At 42.1% G+C, this 19,634-nt stretch overlaps 1 protein-coding gene across 1 annotated transcript; it reads right to left on the bottom strand.

The window, feature by feature from the left end:
- Window positions 1-539: 539 nt before the first annotated feature.
- ss18l2 (ss18, like 2) lies at window positions 540-4,712 on the bottom strand. The gene is made up of 5 exons (XM_056279090.1): window positions 4,574-4,712; window positions 4,149-4,225; window positions 3,895-3,979; window positions 3,750-3,788; window positions 540-1,032 (listed from the first exon to the last, which is right to left on the bottom strand). The coding sequence occupies exons 1-5, from the start codon at window positions 4,640-4,642 to the stop codon at window positions 1,012-1,014; spliced, it is 291 nt and encodes a 96-aa protein (XP_056135065.1). The 5' UTR covers window positions 4,643-4,712; the 3' UTR covers window positions 540-1,011.
- Between the last annotated feature and the right edge of the window lie 14,922 nt (window positions 4,713-19,634).

The following is a 19,634-nucleotide window of genomic DNA, read 5'->3' as shown; positions in this document are numbered from 1 at the left end:
GTCGTCGTCTGTGTGGAGTTTGCATGTTCTCCCCATGTCTGCGTGGGTTTCCTCCGGGGGCTCTGGTTTCCTCCCACAGTCCAAAGACATGCAGGTCAGGTGAATCGCCAATACTAAATTGTCCCTAGGTATGAATGTGTGTGTGTGTGTGTGTGTGTGTGTGTGTGTGTGTGTGTGTGTGTGTGTGTGTATGTCGACCCTATGTGATGGCCTGGCGGCCTGTCCAGGGTGTCTCCCCGCCTGCTGCCCAATGACTGGTAGGACAGGCTCCAGTATCCCCGCGACCCCGAGAGCAGGATAAGCAGTTTGGCTAATGGATGGATTAAAGTGAAAAATTACAAAGAATAAAATTTTTATGGTTAAAGAGAATAATGATTGTTAAATTAAATTATCTGTTTTAATAAGTAAATGTAACAAAAGTCGAAAGAAAATCGCAGTTGCAAGTCATTAATCTAAGTGCTGTTTATTCAGGTAAAATTGGTCAAATCTTCAAATGGGAAAACACTGGACAAAGAACAAACTGGAGACGGTACTTTGAATTACAGTATTTATTGAGAAAGCTACAAACTCTTAACAGCACAGGCATCAAATAAACTTTCCTTTTTCACTCAACAGTCTTTAATAAATCCCTTTGCATGGTCTGAAAGCAACAGTTAAAACGTTTCTTAGGTTTAACTCAAACCGACATAAGCAAGTTCAGTTTCACCTCGTCATATACATATAAAAGTACAATGTACCTTCCAATGCAATGAAATACATGTGCCCTGGCCCTCTCACCCATTAACACTATATATAAGGAAATAACAATAAAAACAATAAATAAACCAGAAATCCCACAAAATAATAACGAAAGTTATGTAAGGCGCCTACTGTTAATTTTTCTGACAGTCTGGGGGTAAAAACAGTCTTTGAGGTGGCTGGTCCGAACTCCGATGCTCTGTAAGCGTTGTCCTGAGTGAAGGAGGGAGAACAGACCATGTGCTGGGTGGCTGGTGGCAGAAATCAGTGTCATCAACCAGACCGTTTCTCTACCTGCATTAAAACAAACAGAGGAGTTTATTCGACAGCTTATTACATGCTCCTTGTTACCCAGATGAGCCTCTCCTCATCTGCCTGCCTCCAAACCACGACCCTGCCCAACACCTCCATAGCACAGCAGCGGGTCCGATATACAACTACTGAAATATAACGATTTTAACTGTTTCTTAGAAATTGTTTTCTAGCTCTTGCGATGTACTGACTGGAACTCTAAACACACTGAGTAGCATCGATAGTCAAGTCATTTGCATAGCCTTAAATAGCACTTTCCGAAAACAGTTACTGAGCACAAGAAGCGTGATAAATTTGAGAATGCCAATGGTACAAGAATAAAAGAACAGAAGATAGTGTATGAAGCGGAGATTGGAGATGAAGGCCTTACAACACAGTTCAAAGACAGGCAACAACTGTGAGCTCAGCGATTACAGAGCCCCGCAACCTGGGAAAGGTGTTCTGTGGAATAACTGTCCTCATTCCCTCCTAATGCAATGCAATACACCAAGTAGAAATCAGATCAAACATGCGACCTAAAGATCACACCTTTGAGCACATATGCTTGATTTAGACTCCAGTAAACCAGAATTGGGCTAAAAAAGGAAGGCCTTTGATTTAATCTGGCAAGGTGGCAAAATGAGAGTGAAATTGCGGGGGAAAAACTGTTAAGACTGTGTAAAAATAACAAATTTGCACTTTGAACAAAGAGTGCAAAAACTTTTTTTTGGTTTGGGGTGCAACTGCGAAGTTGCAACCCTCACTGTCTAACCCAGCGGTCGGGAACCTATGGCTCGCGAGCCATATATGGCTCTTCCGGTGACGGCATATGGCTCCCAGACAATTTTGAGTTGAAAAAAAAATCAGTTTGGAACTGATTTTAAAATACTTGTGATATTTCTTAATAATACTGTGTCATTTTAAAGTAAACAGAAATTAGTTTTGAAGATAAATTTCACGGGTCACGGGTCACCCGTGGGTCGGGTCGGGAACCAATGGCTCGCGAGCATGTCCGGGTCATTGTAAAGGTGAAGAAATCAATTTGATCAGATAGCCAACTAGTTTATCCGCTTCAACCCTTGTAAGGGAAAAGAGGGCGAAAAGAAAAAAAGACGGTGGTTACCGTGCATTCCAGGCTGCGTGCGCAGAGGAATCTGCATTTGTGGAGAGAGCAGGATCTGCCGTATGTCTCATATGCAATGATAACATTGCATCGATGAAACGGTCACATATAAAGCGGCACTTCGATACGCCATGCAGCACCAGAAGTCGCATTAAAAGTAAGACATATTTCATTTATTATACGTTAAAAATACTATATGGCTCTCAATGAAATATATTTAGAAATATTTGGCTTTTATGGCTCTCCCAGTCAAAAAGGTTCCTGACCCCTGGTCTAACCTAACACTGTCCAATATTTACATAGACACTAGCAACAACTCTTCCAACAGTATGCATTGACAGGTTTTATCCTACATACTAAAAAGGTCCATTCGTTAGTTTATGCAAATTATTAATTATTCACATTTCCTCATCGGTAATTTTTGTTGAACCTTTTTGATAATCTCTCATAGGAAGATTATTTAATTGTGTAAAAATGCTAATAGAAATGCATCACGTTGATATTTTAAGTTTCAACTTTTCAAACATTTGCTTAACACTTGGATGGAAACATGTACTGTCATAGTGTTCAAGTCCCCTTTATATACTAAGGAATTCAATTGAAACAGCACTGACAACAATAATACTGCACTGGAAACCAGTTCATTTGGGATTTTTGTTTTGACTATAAAGACTCTGCATTTACAAACCCCACTAATCACCTGCATCAGCATGCCTACAAACAAACAAAGAGATAACAGCAAGAAAGAGATTGGGAAATGAAAGCATATTAGAGAAAAATATTACAACGTCATTTTCTGCTCAACAACGGCATGGAATTGGCACAATATCTTAGCATACGATTTGTGCTAATGTCTTTGAAATTCAAAGAGATACAAATGGCTCTTAGAAACAAACCACTCACCATTGCTATCTAAGACAGAAAGAGAGTTACAAGTCTGTGAATGTTCTCATTCATCCAGGTCATGGTTATCCAAAGGAATTGAATCGAGTGCAACTGGACTTGGTATATACCAAGTCCAGTTGCACTCGATTCAATTCCTTTGGATAAAGAGAGTTACACTTTTTATTTCAATATCCTGGATATAAAAAAAGGCACAATCCACAATTCAAAAGCACTGCTTTAGCTCTGACCACCCTCCCAGATCCTTTATCTGGGAAGAGATCTGAACTAGAGAAGAAACCTCTGTTACATGCCAACAAGTCTTATTGTTGTGACTTATTGATGTGACATGCTACATAGAATGTTAACATTGGGCCTCGTTCATCAATCGTTCATATGTACAAATTTGTTCTTACATATCCATGGAATTTTTTTAGCTCTCAAGATTATCTGAGAGTCAGAAGCAAAGCCTGATGGTTATTTGTTATTCCTTCCCCCTAACATCTATTGTCTAGCTCTAGCAACAAGCAATTACCCAGGATTGCAAAGATTCAGTGTTAACCAACTGGTGTCTAAATTCAAGGTTTACCCAGGTTCTACACTGCTCTGATACAAACTTCAGGGCTAAAACATTCCATGGGTATGTAAGAACAAATTTGTACATACGAACGGTTGATAAATGAGTTGTTTATAACAGAGTTCCATGTCAACTTACAGCTGTGGTCGACGCTGCTTCTCCCTCGGGATTATTGGACTGGAAAACAAAATCAGCATCAGTCAGGATAAACCAGTATTCGGGAGGGGGTGCCACAATATTTTTTTTTCATTTCAGAGGAATAGCGAAGTCGATAATCTCTCACATTTGAAGATGTCAGCATCATATCGGGGCTAGCGTCTGCTATGGTTGCCAGATAAACAATGTTGCGGTGCAGGATCTGTTGGTATCTGATGATTAAATCAGACAGCACAGATTTAGAGTCATCCAGTCAACGTGCCAAACACTGTAGCTTGCAGTTCACCTAACATGTCATGTAAATACGTGCGTGTTATGTGCCCGCCACAGGGAAGCAACGGCAGACCATCACTGGCAAGTTAAGGCTAAAACGTGACTCACTGTACACACTCCGTTGCTCTTCCTTTCTGCATGTATTCGGCGATACATCTGATTAACTGGTCGTTTTCATCCAGCAACTAAGGTAAAGGGAAAAGAAAGTGAGGGCGAGGTGAGAAGTTACACGGGTCCGATGACCCGTTAAATTAACGACATTGTGTACCCCGCTTTAGCATTAGCTAGTTAAGACTTTACCAGGCAGTGTTAGCATTCACAGACAGAGTAACGGGAAATACTGTGTTGTCACGATACACTGCGTTAGTAATTACAAGCCAGTTTAACGACAGCGACAAGTGTAAAGACACGGTATGAATAAATGTATGGATGAGCTAGCTAGTTGGTGAAGTTTTAGAAAAGGGATCCAGCAATGTTAGAGCTAACTCAAGGTAACAGCTACAATAAGAGCCACGATGGAAACGGTGAGCTACCCATTGTACGGTTTGTTGGTTAATCTTTGCACGTCCTCGTTGTCGTTTTGGTACAAAAACTATGGACATTTTAGCTGTTCACAGCGTGTAACCGCTAGCATGATCTGACCGCCGGGTAGCCTAAACAGAGACGAGTCTTATTCTTCTTCGCGTTTTTTGTGCAGTCCAATACCAACTTTAAGGTGCATACCACCACCTACCGTACCGGAGTATGTAGAACAGGCTCTAGTTTACATGCATAAAAATTAAAACAAAACTATATTCTATTAAACAATCCAGTATCCCCCCCCCATTCAATTATCCAAACCGCTCTCAGGGTCGCGGGGATGCTAGAGCCTATCCTAGCAGTCACTGGGTGGCAGGCAGAGGCCATCACAGCCCCCCCCCCCACACACTTTAGGGACAATTTAGTACAGTATTTGTTAAAAAAAAAATCTATTACCCCTCTCTGTGTTTCCCACACCTTATCTCCATTTGTTCCTAGTATCCCTTCCAAATCCCATTCTCGTATGTTCTCTCTCACCCCTTGTTGCAACCTTACCCTTTATGTTATATTTGTCACTGTGCATTATTACGTGTTCCACATTTTCAGTCATATTACAGTACATGCACACTTGTGAATTTACTTTTCCCAATAGAAATACAGTCTTATTTAAACCACTGTGATCAAACCTTAACCTGGATAAAACTACCTCCTCTCTCTTTGTATTCTATAGTATGTATTCTACAGTATAGTACGCGTTCTAGTTTGTTCTGCTATTACTGTCCTCATCCCTTACTGTCTTCATTTTCTTTTTGATTAGTGCTTTACTGTCCTCTTTTTCCAGATGGCATGTCAATTATATGCCTCATACTTAGTGATCTTTTAGCCATCCTGTCTGCAAATTCATCACCCTTTACTCCCACATGAGCATGTTATCTGTAGCTCTATTCCCTAAAAGAATTTTAAATTGGAACATGTCCCTACATGATAATTTTGATTTTTTTTTCATTTTGATTTTTTTTGAGCCATCAGTAAATATGTATACATATTTATGAAAATGATTCCTTATATACTAGTTCACACTGTCCTATTTCGCTTTCCATCCAGTCCTTCCATACTTCCATGATACTAAAATCAACTTTAGCCTTAGGAAACAGCCATGGAAGAATATTACTTACTGGATTAGGGGAATTAAATCTTGTTTCTTTAATGTCAAATTCTTCTGCTTTTTTTCCTCTTATATTCCATCTAAAATCATATCCCTTAAATCTGTTATATTATACTCCCAGCATTCACTTGGGACACTTTTAGTGGTATGTTCATCCCCACATCCTCTAAGATGAATCCAGTAAGCTAATGCCAGTTGGTCTCCTCTGAGATCTGATGGGATTTCTCCTGATTCTACTAGCACAGCATTATTTGGCGCTGATCACATTGCACCATTGCCAACTCTCAAAGCTTTAGTTTGCATTCTATCAATTTTATATAAGTAAAATTTGGCTGCTGCCCCATAAACAAAACACCCATAATCAATTACTGATCCCATCAAAGCCTTTTATATTGATGCCTGCTTATCTGCTCCCCAGTTGTATCCAGATATAACTCTCATTAGATTAATTACTTTTTTTACATTTCATTTAGTTTTTCAGCGTGTATCTTCCATGTATATCTTTCATCAAGCCAAATTCCCAGGTATTTAAATTATTTTACTTTTTCCTTTTTTTTAACCCCCCCTTTTTTTTCTTTTTTTTTTACACCCCAATTATACCTGGCCAATCACCCGCTCTCTGAGCTGTCCCGTTCGTTGCTCCACCCCTCTGCCGATCCGGGCAGGGCTGCAGACTACCACATGCCTCCTCTGATACATGTGGAGTCACCAGCCGCTTCTTTTCAGCTGGCAGTGAGGAGTTTCGTCAGGGGGACGTAGCGTATGGGAGGATCACGATATTCCTCCCCCTCCCCCTCGAACAAGTGCCCCGACCAACCAGAGGAGGCGCTAGTGCAACGACCGGGACACATACCCACATCCGGCTTCCCACCTGCAGACATGGCCAACTGTATCTGTAGGGACGCCAGACCAAGCCGAAGGTAACACGGGGATTCAAACCCGGGATCCCCGTGTTGGTAGGTAATGGAATAGACTGCTATGCTACCCGGATGCCCTTCCTTTACTTCTTAAAATGGTTGCCCATGTAAATGGAGACTCGGTTCATCTATTTTTTCTCTTTCTAGTCAGGTACATAGTATTGCTAGACTTACTGGTTTAAAGTTTAAATCCCCAATTGTATGACCATTGTTATACCTTTAGAATAGCCTCCTTAATCTTTTTCAGCACACTTGCATCATCTCTCCCCCTAATCCATATAGCTCTGTCATCTGCATATAGTGATGAATATATTCTTCTGTCTAGATTCATAAAAATGTCATTGATCATAATCTTAAATAACACTGGACTAATGACACTTCCCTGAGGGATTCCGTTGACTACATCAGACTCATTAGATAACTCAAGCCCCAGTTTAACTCTAAACTTTCACTGTGATAGAAAATCTTGTACCCAGGTGAATAACCTTCCACCAATGCCCATTCTATTAATTTGAATTAGCAGTCCCTCCCTCCACATAGTTATATACTTTTTCAATGTCAAAGAAAACAATTGCAATCAATTCTTTCATCTTAAATTATTTCTCTGTTTCACTACTTACTTTAACAACAGCGTCCACAGTAGATTTTCCTTCCCTGAACCCATTCTTATATGATGCTATCAGCCCTCTCTGTTCTACAGTATGGTTAAGTCTTCAGACCAAAATCTTCTCCAACCATTTGCACAGATGTGAAGTTAAGGTGATGGGTCTATAATTTCCAGCATGTTTTGGGTCTTTACTGGGTTTGCCTGAAGGTAAAATGAGTGCACTCTTCCAACTATTTGTTTTGCATCAATCCTTCTCTCCATATCTTATTGAATAGTTCCAGGATGATACTCAGTACAAGATCAGGAAATTACCAGAACATAGCATAACTTAATTGGTCCTGGCCCGTTGCTGTGTATCCAGTGCCATTTATTGCTATTTTAACTCACTCATCGTGAGATCAGCATCAAGAGCTGAGTCTTCATGATCTTTTTTTCTTTATTACATTAGTTTTCTCTTTGCACTTCCTTTTTTATGCAGATCATCCAAGTGATTTCCACTGTGTATATTAGCAAAGCTCTTACCCAATTTATTAGCCTTTCCTTTGTTACAGCTATTGTTTCTCCATCCTAGTACTGGAATATTAGTGTACTTGCTTTTGCCACTAATTTTCTTTAACATTAGCCATGAATCACCTAGTTTTACTTCTCTGCCTATAGTAGGACAGTATTTCCCCCATGCATTCTTTTTACTGGATTTGATAACTACGAGTCTGAGCTTTTTTCCTTTGGTAGTCTATTAGGTTTTCTTGATTCAAATGACTCCTTAATACTTGTAATGCTTTATTTCATTCTCTAACAGCTGCATCACATTCTTCATTCCAACATGGCACGACTTTCCTCTTCCCAGTTATTCTACTCATGGGTGTGCTCTTCAAAGCATTCAAAATTAAATTAGCCACCACAGAAGCACATTCTTCTATATTACCATCCATTGAAACTGAATTAACTTGCTCTGTGCAGTATTCTTGAAAAAATTTCCCAGTCAGCCTTTCCAAAGCACCATTTCTTTAATACACACCTTTCCTGGGCATGCATATTAAGATTTATAGAACAAAAACTTGGAAAATGTTCACTTCCTATGCTAGAAGTAACATTAACATTCCATTCACATGAGCATACTATATCCCTAGAAACTACGGTTAGATCTAGACATGATACAGCCTTTCTGTATGCATCTAATCTTGTTCATTGGCTGTCATTACGAAGAATTAGTGAACTCTCTTCCAACAGTTCCACAACCACATTGCCATTATTATCTGTCTGTATACTACCCCATAAGCCCAGGGGTGGCCCGGTGGTTAGCACTGTTGCCTCACAGCAAGAAGGTCCTGGGTTCAAACCCCAGGCCATCCCAGGTCCTTTCTGTGTGGAGTTTGCATGTTCTCCCTCCTCAGGTGCCCCAGTTTCCTCCCACCATCAAAAAGACATGCATGTTAGGGTTAATACTCCTGCCTGTGTCCCTGACCAAGGCAATGGAAAGAACTGGAGTTGGTCCCTGGGTGCTGCACCTGCCCACTGCTCCTATACAGTAGGATGGGTTAAATGCAGAGAACAAATTCGTTGTAAGAATACAATGACAAAATAAAGTGGCTTTATTATGTGTGTTAAAATCACTGAAGCAGATTTCTCTTCTGTTACCATGTTCAATGGCTTTTAACATTTCAGCACTCAACAAGAGATCTGGTCATGGTTCTAGTTCGGATACATATATTTTAAATTCTTGGCCATTAGCAACGATGCTTCTCGCATTCCATTGCAATAAGTGGATCACCATAAAAACAATGCTATGCAGGCTCTAACCAGAGTAGAAAAAGAAGTGGGAGGCCGCGTTGCACAACTGAGCAAGAAGATAAGTACATTAGAGTCTCTAGTTTGAGAAACAGACGCCTCACAGGTCCCCAACTGGCATCTTCATTAAATAGTACCTGTTAGAGCCTGTTTGTGCTGTCCTCTGAAGGGAGTAGTACACACCGGTGTAGGAAATCTTCAATTTCTTAGCAATTTCTCGCATGGAATAGCCTTCATTTCTAAGAACAAGAATAGACTGTCGAGTTTCAGATGAAAGTTCTCTTTTTCTGGCCATTTTGAGCGTTTAATTGACCCCACAAATGTGATGCTCCAGAAACTCAATCTGCTCAAAGAAGTGCCCATCCAACCAATCCAACTTGTGGGAGCTGCTTCTGGAAGCGTGGGGTGCAATTTCTCCAGATTACCTCAACAAATTAACAGCTAGAATGCCAAAGGTCTGCAATGCTGTAATTGCTGCAAATGGAGGATTCTTTGACGAAAGCAAAGTTTGATGTAAAAAAAATCTTATTTCAAATACAAATCATTATTTCTAACCTTGTCAATGTCTTGACTCTATTTTCTATTCATTTCACAACATATGGTGGTGAATAAGTGTGACTTTTCATGGAAAACACGAAATTGTTTGGGTGATCCCAAACTTTTGAACGGTAGTGTATGTAAAATGCAACTTGATTGATTGATTGATGTATTGGAGGAGGCATGTGGTAGTCTGCAGCCCTCCCCAGATCGGCAGAGAGGGTGGAGCAGCGATCGGGACGGCTCGGAAGAGTGGGGTAATTGGCCAGATACAATTGGGGAGAAAAAAAGGGGGGGGGGAGAATTTAAAAAAAAAATTCGGTCACATACCGTTTTGTAGATATAACCAATTTTGATTTCCTGTCATATTCTATGTCTACTAGTATACTGCCCACAAAGCAAGCTGTTTTGGTCAGAACAAGCGTGCCTGGACATGCACTCAGTGTAGGTGCAAATGTTTGTAGCGAATTCAGGGGGCAGCCGGGAACCGCTGCAACCGGGACGCGAACCTGGGTCTCCGCACCACGGGCGACTACATTTTTTTTCTCTCTCTCTTTTATTTTATAGAAAAAAAACCATTCACAATACAACATACCTATATTAAATCAATATGTTAATAAAATATTTCACAAACCCACCGAACTCTACAGAATCAAAGAGGATAAGAATTAAAAACTAAAACACAGGTAGACACAAGACAGGAACTAGTGAGGCAACCTGTAGGCTTTGGCATGGCCTCTTTTCGCACTGGGCTATATTCCTCCTTAGCTTGACAGCAAATCTTGCATGGCTGAAAATATAATTTGATAAATTAACATTATATCCTTTCACTTTGCCATTCACCCCAAACAACCACAATTCTCTCCATTCCATTCTCTCAACAAACCCACCTCTCCAACATCTATTTATTAAGTCCTTCATTTTCAACATGTATCCCTCCAGCTTACAACATTCAACAAACTCATGCATAAATGTTTCCACTCCCACACATCACATTCTTTCTTCTCATTCACAATTATTAAATCATCGAGTACCCTGTTGTGTCTTAATAAAAATTCAAGATTGTCACATTCAACTACGTTCACCAGTCGACTAAAAGGTCCGACCCGTTAGCCAACCGGCTAGCGGGTTGGATGTACTCATTCATGATCGTTACATGTTGTCTTAGGCATGCCTGGGTGGGCATGCTTAGTCAGGTTAGGTGCTGGCAGACAGGCTAGAAAAGCTCCTCACATTTACAGATGCTGTTTGGATGCATGTTGATGCACATGTTCTTCAGGCAATAGCATAGCGAGTATACTTAACAATACGGTTTATTGTCTTCAGGAAGATTTAATGCAGCAGACATGTCTCGTCAATGTTGCAACAGCTGCAATACATTCTGTTACATCTGTGGCGAGTAGACGCTTAAGGCTCAAAGACGCACCATGACTGCACTTGTTAAGAAAACCTATGAGCTCTACTTCGGATGTAAAATTGGTGACCAAGAGGAACCCTGGGCTCCTCACATTTGTTGTGCAACATGTGCAGTCAACCTGAGAGCTTGGCTCAGAGGTACTCAGAAGTCAATGCCATTTGCAGTCCCAATATGGCGAGAACAGAAGGATCACGTGACGAACTGTTACTTCTGTCTGATCAATGTATCTGGCTTCTCTACTAAAAATAAGAAATCTATTGAATACCCCAACCTGCTTTCAGCCATGAGACCAGTGCCACATGATGACAGTTTGCCAGTACCTAAGCCACCAGAGACATGGAGCCTAGATGAGGCAGATGAAGATGCCACAACACATGAACCAGATGTGGAAAACGACACTGATCCAGATGGTGAACCCTTTATGCCCGGTTATCCTCATCTGATAACACAGCCAGAATTAAATGACCTGGCCAGGGACTTAGATTTGTCAAAAGCTAAAGCAGAACTACTTGGTTCAAGATTGCAAGGATGAGGTTTGTTGTCACCAGGTACAAAAATTTCTATCTTTCGGAACCGTCAAGAACATTTGACAAACTTCTTTATGCAGGTTGACAACCTCCGTTTCTGCACTGACATTGATGGATTGTTCATGGCTTTGGGTTATATGTATGACCCACAACAATCACGTATTTTTATAGATCCATCAAAGCTATCCTGTTACACAATGGCAGTGCCTACCCTTCAGTACTCATTGGCTGTGCAGTACACATGAAATAAACCTACAATAACATGGAACTGTTGTTGAAACACATACAACAATTACGACTGGAACATCTGTGGTGATATAAAAGTATTGGCACTGCTACTAGGAATGCAGCTCAGATATACAAAGTACTGTTGTTTCCTTTGTGAATGGGATTGCCGTGCTAGAGTCACATTACATTAAAAAGAACTGGCCCTCTGTAAGCATTTCCTTCCTGGGCAGAAAATTGTGGCACATAAACCACTTGTCAACCCAACAAAGATATGTCTGCCCCCTCTTCATATAAAACTCGGATTGATGAAAATGTTTATGAAAGCAATGAACAAAGAAGGCGATGGATTTTGCTATTTGAGACAGATGTTTCCAAGAATAATGATGCCAAGATTAAGGAAGGCATTTTTGCTGGTCCAAAAATCAGACAGGTCATCAGCGACAGGGAGTTAAAACATCTGTGGCCAGAGAAAATAGCATGGAAGGCATTTAAGGACATTGTTGAGAATTTTCTTGGCAACTACAGAGCACCAAACGGATTGAGCTGCCTGACAACATGCTTAAAGCATACAAAACCATGGAGTGCAACGTGTCATTAAAAATTCATTTTCTGCATTCACACTTGGACTTTTTCCCTGCTGATCTTGGTGCAGTCAGTGACGAATATGGTGAAAGGTTTCACCAGGACATTGCGACCATGGAAAAGAGGTATTAGGGCAACTGGAATCCATCAATGCTGGCTGACCATTGTTGTACACTGACACGAGAGGCACTGTACTGACTACAACGAAAACCAGCTGCAAAACATTTGAAGCTCAGTTGAACTAACACAATGTGTCAGCATGATAGCGTGATTAAACGTGTTAAATTTAATAAAAGTTACTTTACTGTTTCTCAAAAGTCCTATGTGATACAGCAAATGTGAAATTATTATTTTTTTATGTTCAGTTTAACATTGTCTATCATATCCAAAGGAATTGAATCGAGTGCAACTGGACTTGGTGTATATCCGTGAAGACGTTTCGCCTCTCATCCAAGAGGCTTCATCAGTTCATGCCTTTCTGACTAGACCAGTATCTCCCATTGTGGCCAACTTATATATGGAAGAGGTAGAACACAGGGCCCTGAACTCCTTCAGAGGAACACCTTTGAGCCACTGGTTCAGATATGTGGACGACACATGGGTCAAAATCCAAACACAAGACGTGCAAGCGTTCACCAAACACATCAACTCAGTGGACAAGAACATTAAGTTCACAAGGGAAGACGTAAAGAACAACAGTTTGCCCTTCTTGGACTGTGACGTCCACATTGGGGGAGACAGGAGCCTCCACATTGGGGTTTACAGGAAACCTACACACACAGACCAATATCTACTTTTCGACTCACACCACCCTCTGGAACACAAACTGAGCATCATCAGAACTCTGCAACACAGAGCTGACAATGTGCCCAGCAGCACGCAGGCCCAACGGGAAGCACACAAATACCTGAAGGGAGCCTTAAAAACCTGCGGCTACCCCAGTTGGACCTTTGTGAAAACTGCATCACGTTCCAAAAAGACCAACCGGGTGAGCGAGGAGGAGAAAAGGAACAGAAGGAATAATATAGTCATCCCGTATGTTTCTGGGGTCTCAGAGAAACTCAGGAGAATTTTCAACAAACACCGCATCCCGGTATACTTCAAACCCAGCAACACACTCCGACAAAGACTGGTTCATCCCAAAGACCGTGTACCACACACCCAAAAAAGCAATCTGGTGTATGCGTACAATGCAATGAGGATTGCACTGACCTATACATAGGAGAAACCAAACAACCACTACACAAACGGATGGCCCAACACAGAAGGCCAAACTCCTCAGGACAAGACTCAGCAGTTTATCTACACCTAAAGGCGAAGACACACTCCTTCGAGGACAGCAACGTACACATTTTGGACAGAGAAGATAGATGGTTTGAAAGAGGGGTGAAGGAAGCCATCTATGCGAAACTGGAAAAACCATTCCTCAACAGAGGAGGAGGTCTGCGACACCACCTATCTCCCACTTAAAATGCTGTCCTTTCATCTCTACCCAGGAGACTCAAGAAGCCTAGCCTCCGAGAACAACAGTCGGTCACTAACGGCTCCAATGACTCTCATGACCACTGAATGGAGCACTAACGAAGTCGAAACTAACACCCCCAACGACCGTCGTTGCTTAACATCGGAACACAAAGAGCCATGGACATCAATAGCTCTGATAACGACTCCAAAGAGGATAAATATCGGAGTTTCATCACCAGCCAGTCAGACTAGCTTGGTCTAGTCAGAAAGGCACGAACTGATGAAACCTCTTGGATGAGAGGCGAAACGTCTTCACGGATATATACCAAGTCCAGTTGCACTCGATTCAATTCCTTTGGATAACCATGACCTGGATGGATGAGAACACTCACAGACATTGTCTATCATCATCTCTATTTTTCATGAAGAAAATTGTTTGGAAAAAATTGTTGTCCAGTGTAGTTTTTGCGCACAATTATGACTGTATGATCAAGGACTTCTCGTGGTTGCGGTGATTCAAAACCTGTTTTATACCACAATTGAGTGCCAACTGCTCAGCTGTGTTTTCGCCTAACTAATGAGCGAACATCAGATTGTTTCAGTTTTTCCCAATGAAGATGGCCTAACCTGCTCCGCGTATCAGCGAACAGGCGAGCGACGTGGCTCTATTCTTGTTGCAAAGTTTCGCGCGCTTCGTCCACCTCCGACCTATTTTCATTGGTCAAAATCGACGCTGACGTCCTTGACGTTTACGTTTCCCCTCCCAGTTAGCAGTAACACACACAAAAAAAGTTAGCAGTAACACCAGCCATTAATGAATTAAAGGAAATAGATGACTGAGAATATGATTACAACTAGAGAAAATTACGTTAGTTATGAACTTGGACACTTGCTCATTTGCATAGGGAGAAATCACAAGCGGCGCAAAAAACTCATCCCCTCCTTGCTCTGCGACGTCGCTTGTAGAATATCTGGACAATTTTTCGCGCTCCATCCGCTAGAGGTCGGTCGCTTGCTGTCTGTTAGGAAGAGGCTTAAAACCGATCACCGGAGAAGGCGAGTATACCTGGCTGTAGCCTGCAGTAGGGGGCGGTGTTCAGCGTCGAACGTTTAATTCCACCTGTTTGATTTGATTGGTTTAATTGCCGAATTTGGGCGGGGTTAACATTGACTTCATTGGTTTGGGTTTGGGCAGGGTTAAACAGGGTTGGAGTTAGAATTAGGGGTAGGGGTAGGGGTAGGGGTAGGGATGGGGGTGAGTGTGCGTGATTAAACGTTCGCCGTTGAACCACGCCCCATTTTGCAGGCTGCAGCCGCGGGGATCTGCACACCAGTAGTTCGCGTTGTGACGTTCAAATTAAGCGGTATCTACGAGACATTACTGGACAACGCTGAAGTTAGCTTCTTGAAAATAAAAACAAAACTGTATAGATTCAGCTGCTTTTTTCACATCTGGATCACACTGGACCAGGTCCTGGTCAAAACCACCACACTTAACCAGGCCCGTAGCCAGAAACATATTTTTTTTGGGGGGGGGGGGGGGTCGGGCAACACTGCCGAAAGCTACCGGTAAATAAAATTCCCACACTGTATACTATAGCCTAATACCCAACCGTACGGTAAATGTCAACGTATTAATGGCCCATAGATAATCATCAATGCATTAATAAATAAAAGTGGGTCTTACCTTATAAAAGCAGGTCCAATCGTCTTTTTTGTCTGCAAAAGATGTCCAGTACCTCTTCCGGCGTCACCACAATGTATCTGTGCTCCGAGAGCAATGTCAGTCCATTAAGCCGTCTTTCCGTCATTGTACTGCGCATTTTGTCCTTGATCCTTCCCAGACGGGAAAAACTTCTCTCGACATGGGCACTGGTGACAGGAAGCGTGGTCAAAACGCGGAGAAGCTTGAAGATGCTTGGAAACAACTCACTGTTACAGGCATTTAATGCCTCAATGGCATTTTGTGGAACATAAGTTGCATCTTTCCATTTATCCCGCCAGGTGTCAATTTCTGACTTTACAACTTCCAGATGCGGTGACACTTCATCAGGATACAGGTTGGAGAGTGCTTGAGCTGAGCTGTCGTTCAGCATGCTGACCGTAGATGGCAGTAAGGAGCAGAGGTTGGAGATCACATTTCTGTGTTTGCTGAAGCGTTCCTTCATCTGTGATGAATAAAAGTCAAGCATGACTATGAAAAGCTTTTGCCGGCAGTGATTTTCACAGGCCTTCAATGGATCCTCATTGCAATCCATGCCTCTTCGTGGTCGAAATTCAATCCCATACTTGGCTGCTTGGGAAGAGGTCTTTTGGAAAATCTGCCTGAACTCCATCTCAGAGTTAGCCCTCATCTCATCTACCTGCTTAATAACAGCATCAGCAGCTGAAACGCAACTCACCAAGTCACAACTTTCCTTCTGAATGAAGGTGGACAGGTGGTAGGTTTTTGCAAGCATCTTCTCACTCACATTCATGGACAGCATGAATTCTGCATTGTCAATTGAATTAAAGAGCTGAGTGGCTTTGACAGATGTGTCTCCTGTGAAGGTTTCACCGATTTTCTGCAGTCTGGATCGCACAGGGTCTAAAAGCTCGTTGAATGTAAATATTGCGTCGTGGCGTTCGACCCATCTCGTTTCACACAACTTCGTCAGTCGCGTTTTCTTGCAGTCGGGTAAAAGACGCTCCGTCTCGTGCCGCAGACTGCATGCAGACCGCAAAGCCGAATCATGGAAAAAAGTGCAGATTTCCGAGACAATTCCAAAGCAATTTCGCACCATTTGTACAGTGCAGCACTTGTTTAGGACCAAATTCAAACTGTGGCTGGCACAGTGCACATACACTGCTTGCTTGTGCTTCTCTTTGATTTTAGCTTGGGCGCCATTTAAACGGCCACTCATGGCAGATGCGCCGTCGTATCCCTGGCCACGTAAAAACTGTAAATCAACGCCTGCATTTGTCAACTGACTTCCGATTGAATTGGCCATTGCCTCCCCGGTTAACTTCTCGATATCAACAAAGGACAAAAAATCCTCTCTGATGCTATATTGGCTGTCATGCTGGTTCACGTATCTGACACAGACAGAAAGCTGCTCTCGCCCTGAAACATCTTTCATTTCATCTGCCAACACAGTGAAACACTGCGCGGAGTTTACCTTCTGCACCAGTTTGTTTGTTATCACATCTCCAACTATGCTGATTATTTCATTTTGTACATCAGGACTGCAGTAGCTAGCGTTTGCTGCACGTTTACTCAAGTGTTGTAACAGTACTGTGTCGCCAGATGTAGCCCTAAACCTGAGTAAAGCCCTGAAATTTCCGTCATTGTGAGTTGGCTCATTCAATGTCACTGGTCCTGAATCAATATCACCTCTCAGGGCGAGTTCTTGGCGACCGCAAAAAAATCAACGTTGCAGTGATGCTTTTGAGTTTTTCTCTGTTTTCTTGGACTCGCTTTTTACTCTCAGAATCTAGCCTCGGTGAAATTGCATCCATTTTATTGTTGAGAACCATTTGGAAATTGTCCGCTTTCAAACATGCATCCTTGTGATATGCCTTTTGTGCATGGTCTTTGAACGTCTCTAAAGCATGTTTCCAGTCTGAGAAGTGGACATTAATTAGCTCGCCAGCTTTTCTGTGCCCTCCCTTGCCCACATGCTCGACTGCAAACGCAACACAGTGCTTACAAAAACAACCGTCGGACCTTGTTGAGTATACTAGCCAGCTAAACTGGTCAATCCCATGACGTTGGAAACGTAGTTTACCTCCTAGTTTTGTAGGGAATGTTTGTCCGATATTGGCCGTCCAGTCCAGTGAGTATATTTCTCTTCTCTGTTCGTCTGATATTTTCCCACCAATATAATCCACAATGTCGTGTGAAAACGTTTCCGAGGAGGAGGGCAGTGGGTCTGCTAACACTGGCTCCGGAAAATCGGTAACGTTAGTGACCAGATCATCTGTAATGTTCTTTTTTTTCTTTTTTGAGTCGGGACACGTTGAAACAAAAAAATCACTGATTTTACGAATATCAACTTTACTGCTCTTGCCTGATTTACAGGTAGCTTTCGGCGGCTCCATTGCTTTTGAAAAGCAAACTATAGATCGACCATTTAGCCAGCATAACCAGTGGCAGGTTGCTTAGCTGACTCGTCAGACCCATGAGCCAATCAAAAGCGTGTGATTTTATTTGTTTTACGAAACAGACCAATAAGATACATCATGTTTGGAAACAAATTAACTGACAGGTTTAACGCCTGTCAGTCACGATAGATGCAGTGTATGAGTAGGCTAGAGGGGCGGTGACAAATAATCAAAACGATAACTAAATAATTATTGGTGCCATTTCAGACGGGCCGTGGGGTTTCGGGGGGGGGGGGGTTCAGACACGAAAACCACCTACCTGGCTACGTGCCTGCACTTAACCATACGCGGTGTTTGCGGGGAGGCAGGGAGGCATGCCCCCTCCCCCCAGCGGCTGAAATATGTCACTACATTGAGTCTAAAATGGGTCTTTTTGTGTGTGGTAACGCAAGGTAAGGCAAGGCAAGTTAGCAAATTTCATACACAAAGGCAATTCAAAGTACTTCACATAAAGCACTAAAAGTTTGATATGAGCGAGTATGCATATTTCAGTTTTCAGTTTAACAAAAAATTAGTTCATGTGTACACTGTTTTAAAAGGGTACATGGAAAATGAAAGCCAAACAGTTTAATAAAAACAAATTGACATTTCACTTTTAACGTGGCAATCCAAGATGAAATTGGAAAGACGTGGACTTCAACACTGAATTGCAACCAACAACGGCCATTTGTGGCAATACTGTAAATCTCAACGGCACATTGTTTTTTGTTTTTGTCACAGCTGAATAAAGGTTTCACAAATCTGAAACTGGCTTCTCTGGGATAATCCAGTCCAGACTTGACAAGTCTAGTTATAGTGGTTTTTGATCTGGACCTGGTGCAATGTGGTCTAGAAGTGTGTGTGTGTGGGGGGGGGGTGAAATCTCCCTTATTTGCATTTTCACAAATCGAATAAAGGCTTCACAAATCTGAAAATGGGTTTCAGACTATCTAAAATATCCAATACCTTTTCACAACAGGTGCAAAAAAAAAAACGGAGGCTCGGTCGTTCAGCACTGTAAATTCACTTTCCCTTAACTTTCCCATAAACTGCCGAATCAGGCGCTGCGAATTGGAAGCTAACTTCCGCGTCATGTCAATCAATCAATCAATAAATAAAACTTCAGCGTCATGATGTCACACGACTGGTTTCGTAATGGGTCAGCAATGTCGTCTCGGAGACACCGCTTATTGAATGTCACAAAGCGAATAAAATAGTGTTTCGCAGATTTAATGTCGAATTAATTCACAAATCACGAATAACAATTTTCATTTATTTAATCTTCCCTTAATTTATAGCAGTGTAACATCATATGCGAGTGAGTTCCGAATCTCGAACTGAGTGCCATCTTCCCCAGTCCTCTAACCGGACCGGCAATGGATTGCGGCCGCTGATAGCAGCATGAATTGCAGTGGCGGATCTAGAGATTTTTTCCTGGGGTGGCAAGACTGTGTCCCAGAGGTGGCAGCTGCCACCCCTTGCCACCCCGTAGATCCGCGCCTGGTGAGGGGGATTCTATATCGGCGACTTCTGTTTGAGATGAGTTTGGTGCGGGTCTCATTGACATTCACCATGCATGTACATAAAATATACTTTAAAAACATATTATCTGATTTATAAATGGGGTGGCAACAGGGATGGCAAGACTGTGTCCCAGAGGTGGCAGCTGCCACCCCTTGCCACCCCCGAAGATCCGCGCCTAGAATTGTGCAACACTTGCA

The sequence above is a fragment of the Lampris incognitus genome, chromosome 4, assembly GCF_029633865.1.
Source record: "Lampris incognitus isolate fLamInc1 chromosome 4, fLamInc1.hap2, whole genome shotgun sequence".
Taxonomy (NCBI): Eukaryota; Metazoa; Chordata; class Actinopteri; order Lampriformes; family Lampridae; genus Lampris; species Lampris incognitus.
The sequence above is the reverse complement of the archived record's forward strand: the minus strand, read 5'-3'. Positions and strand labels throughout refer to the sequence as shown.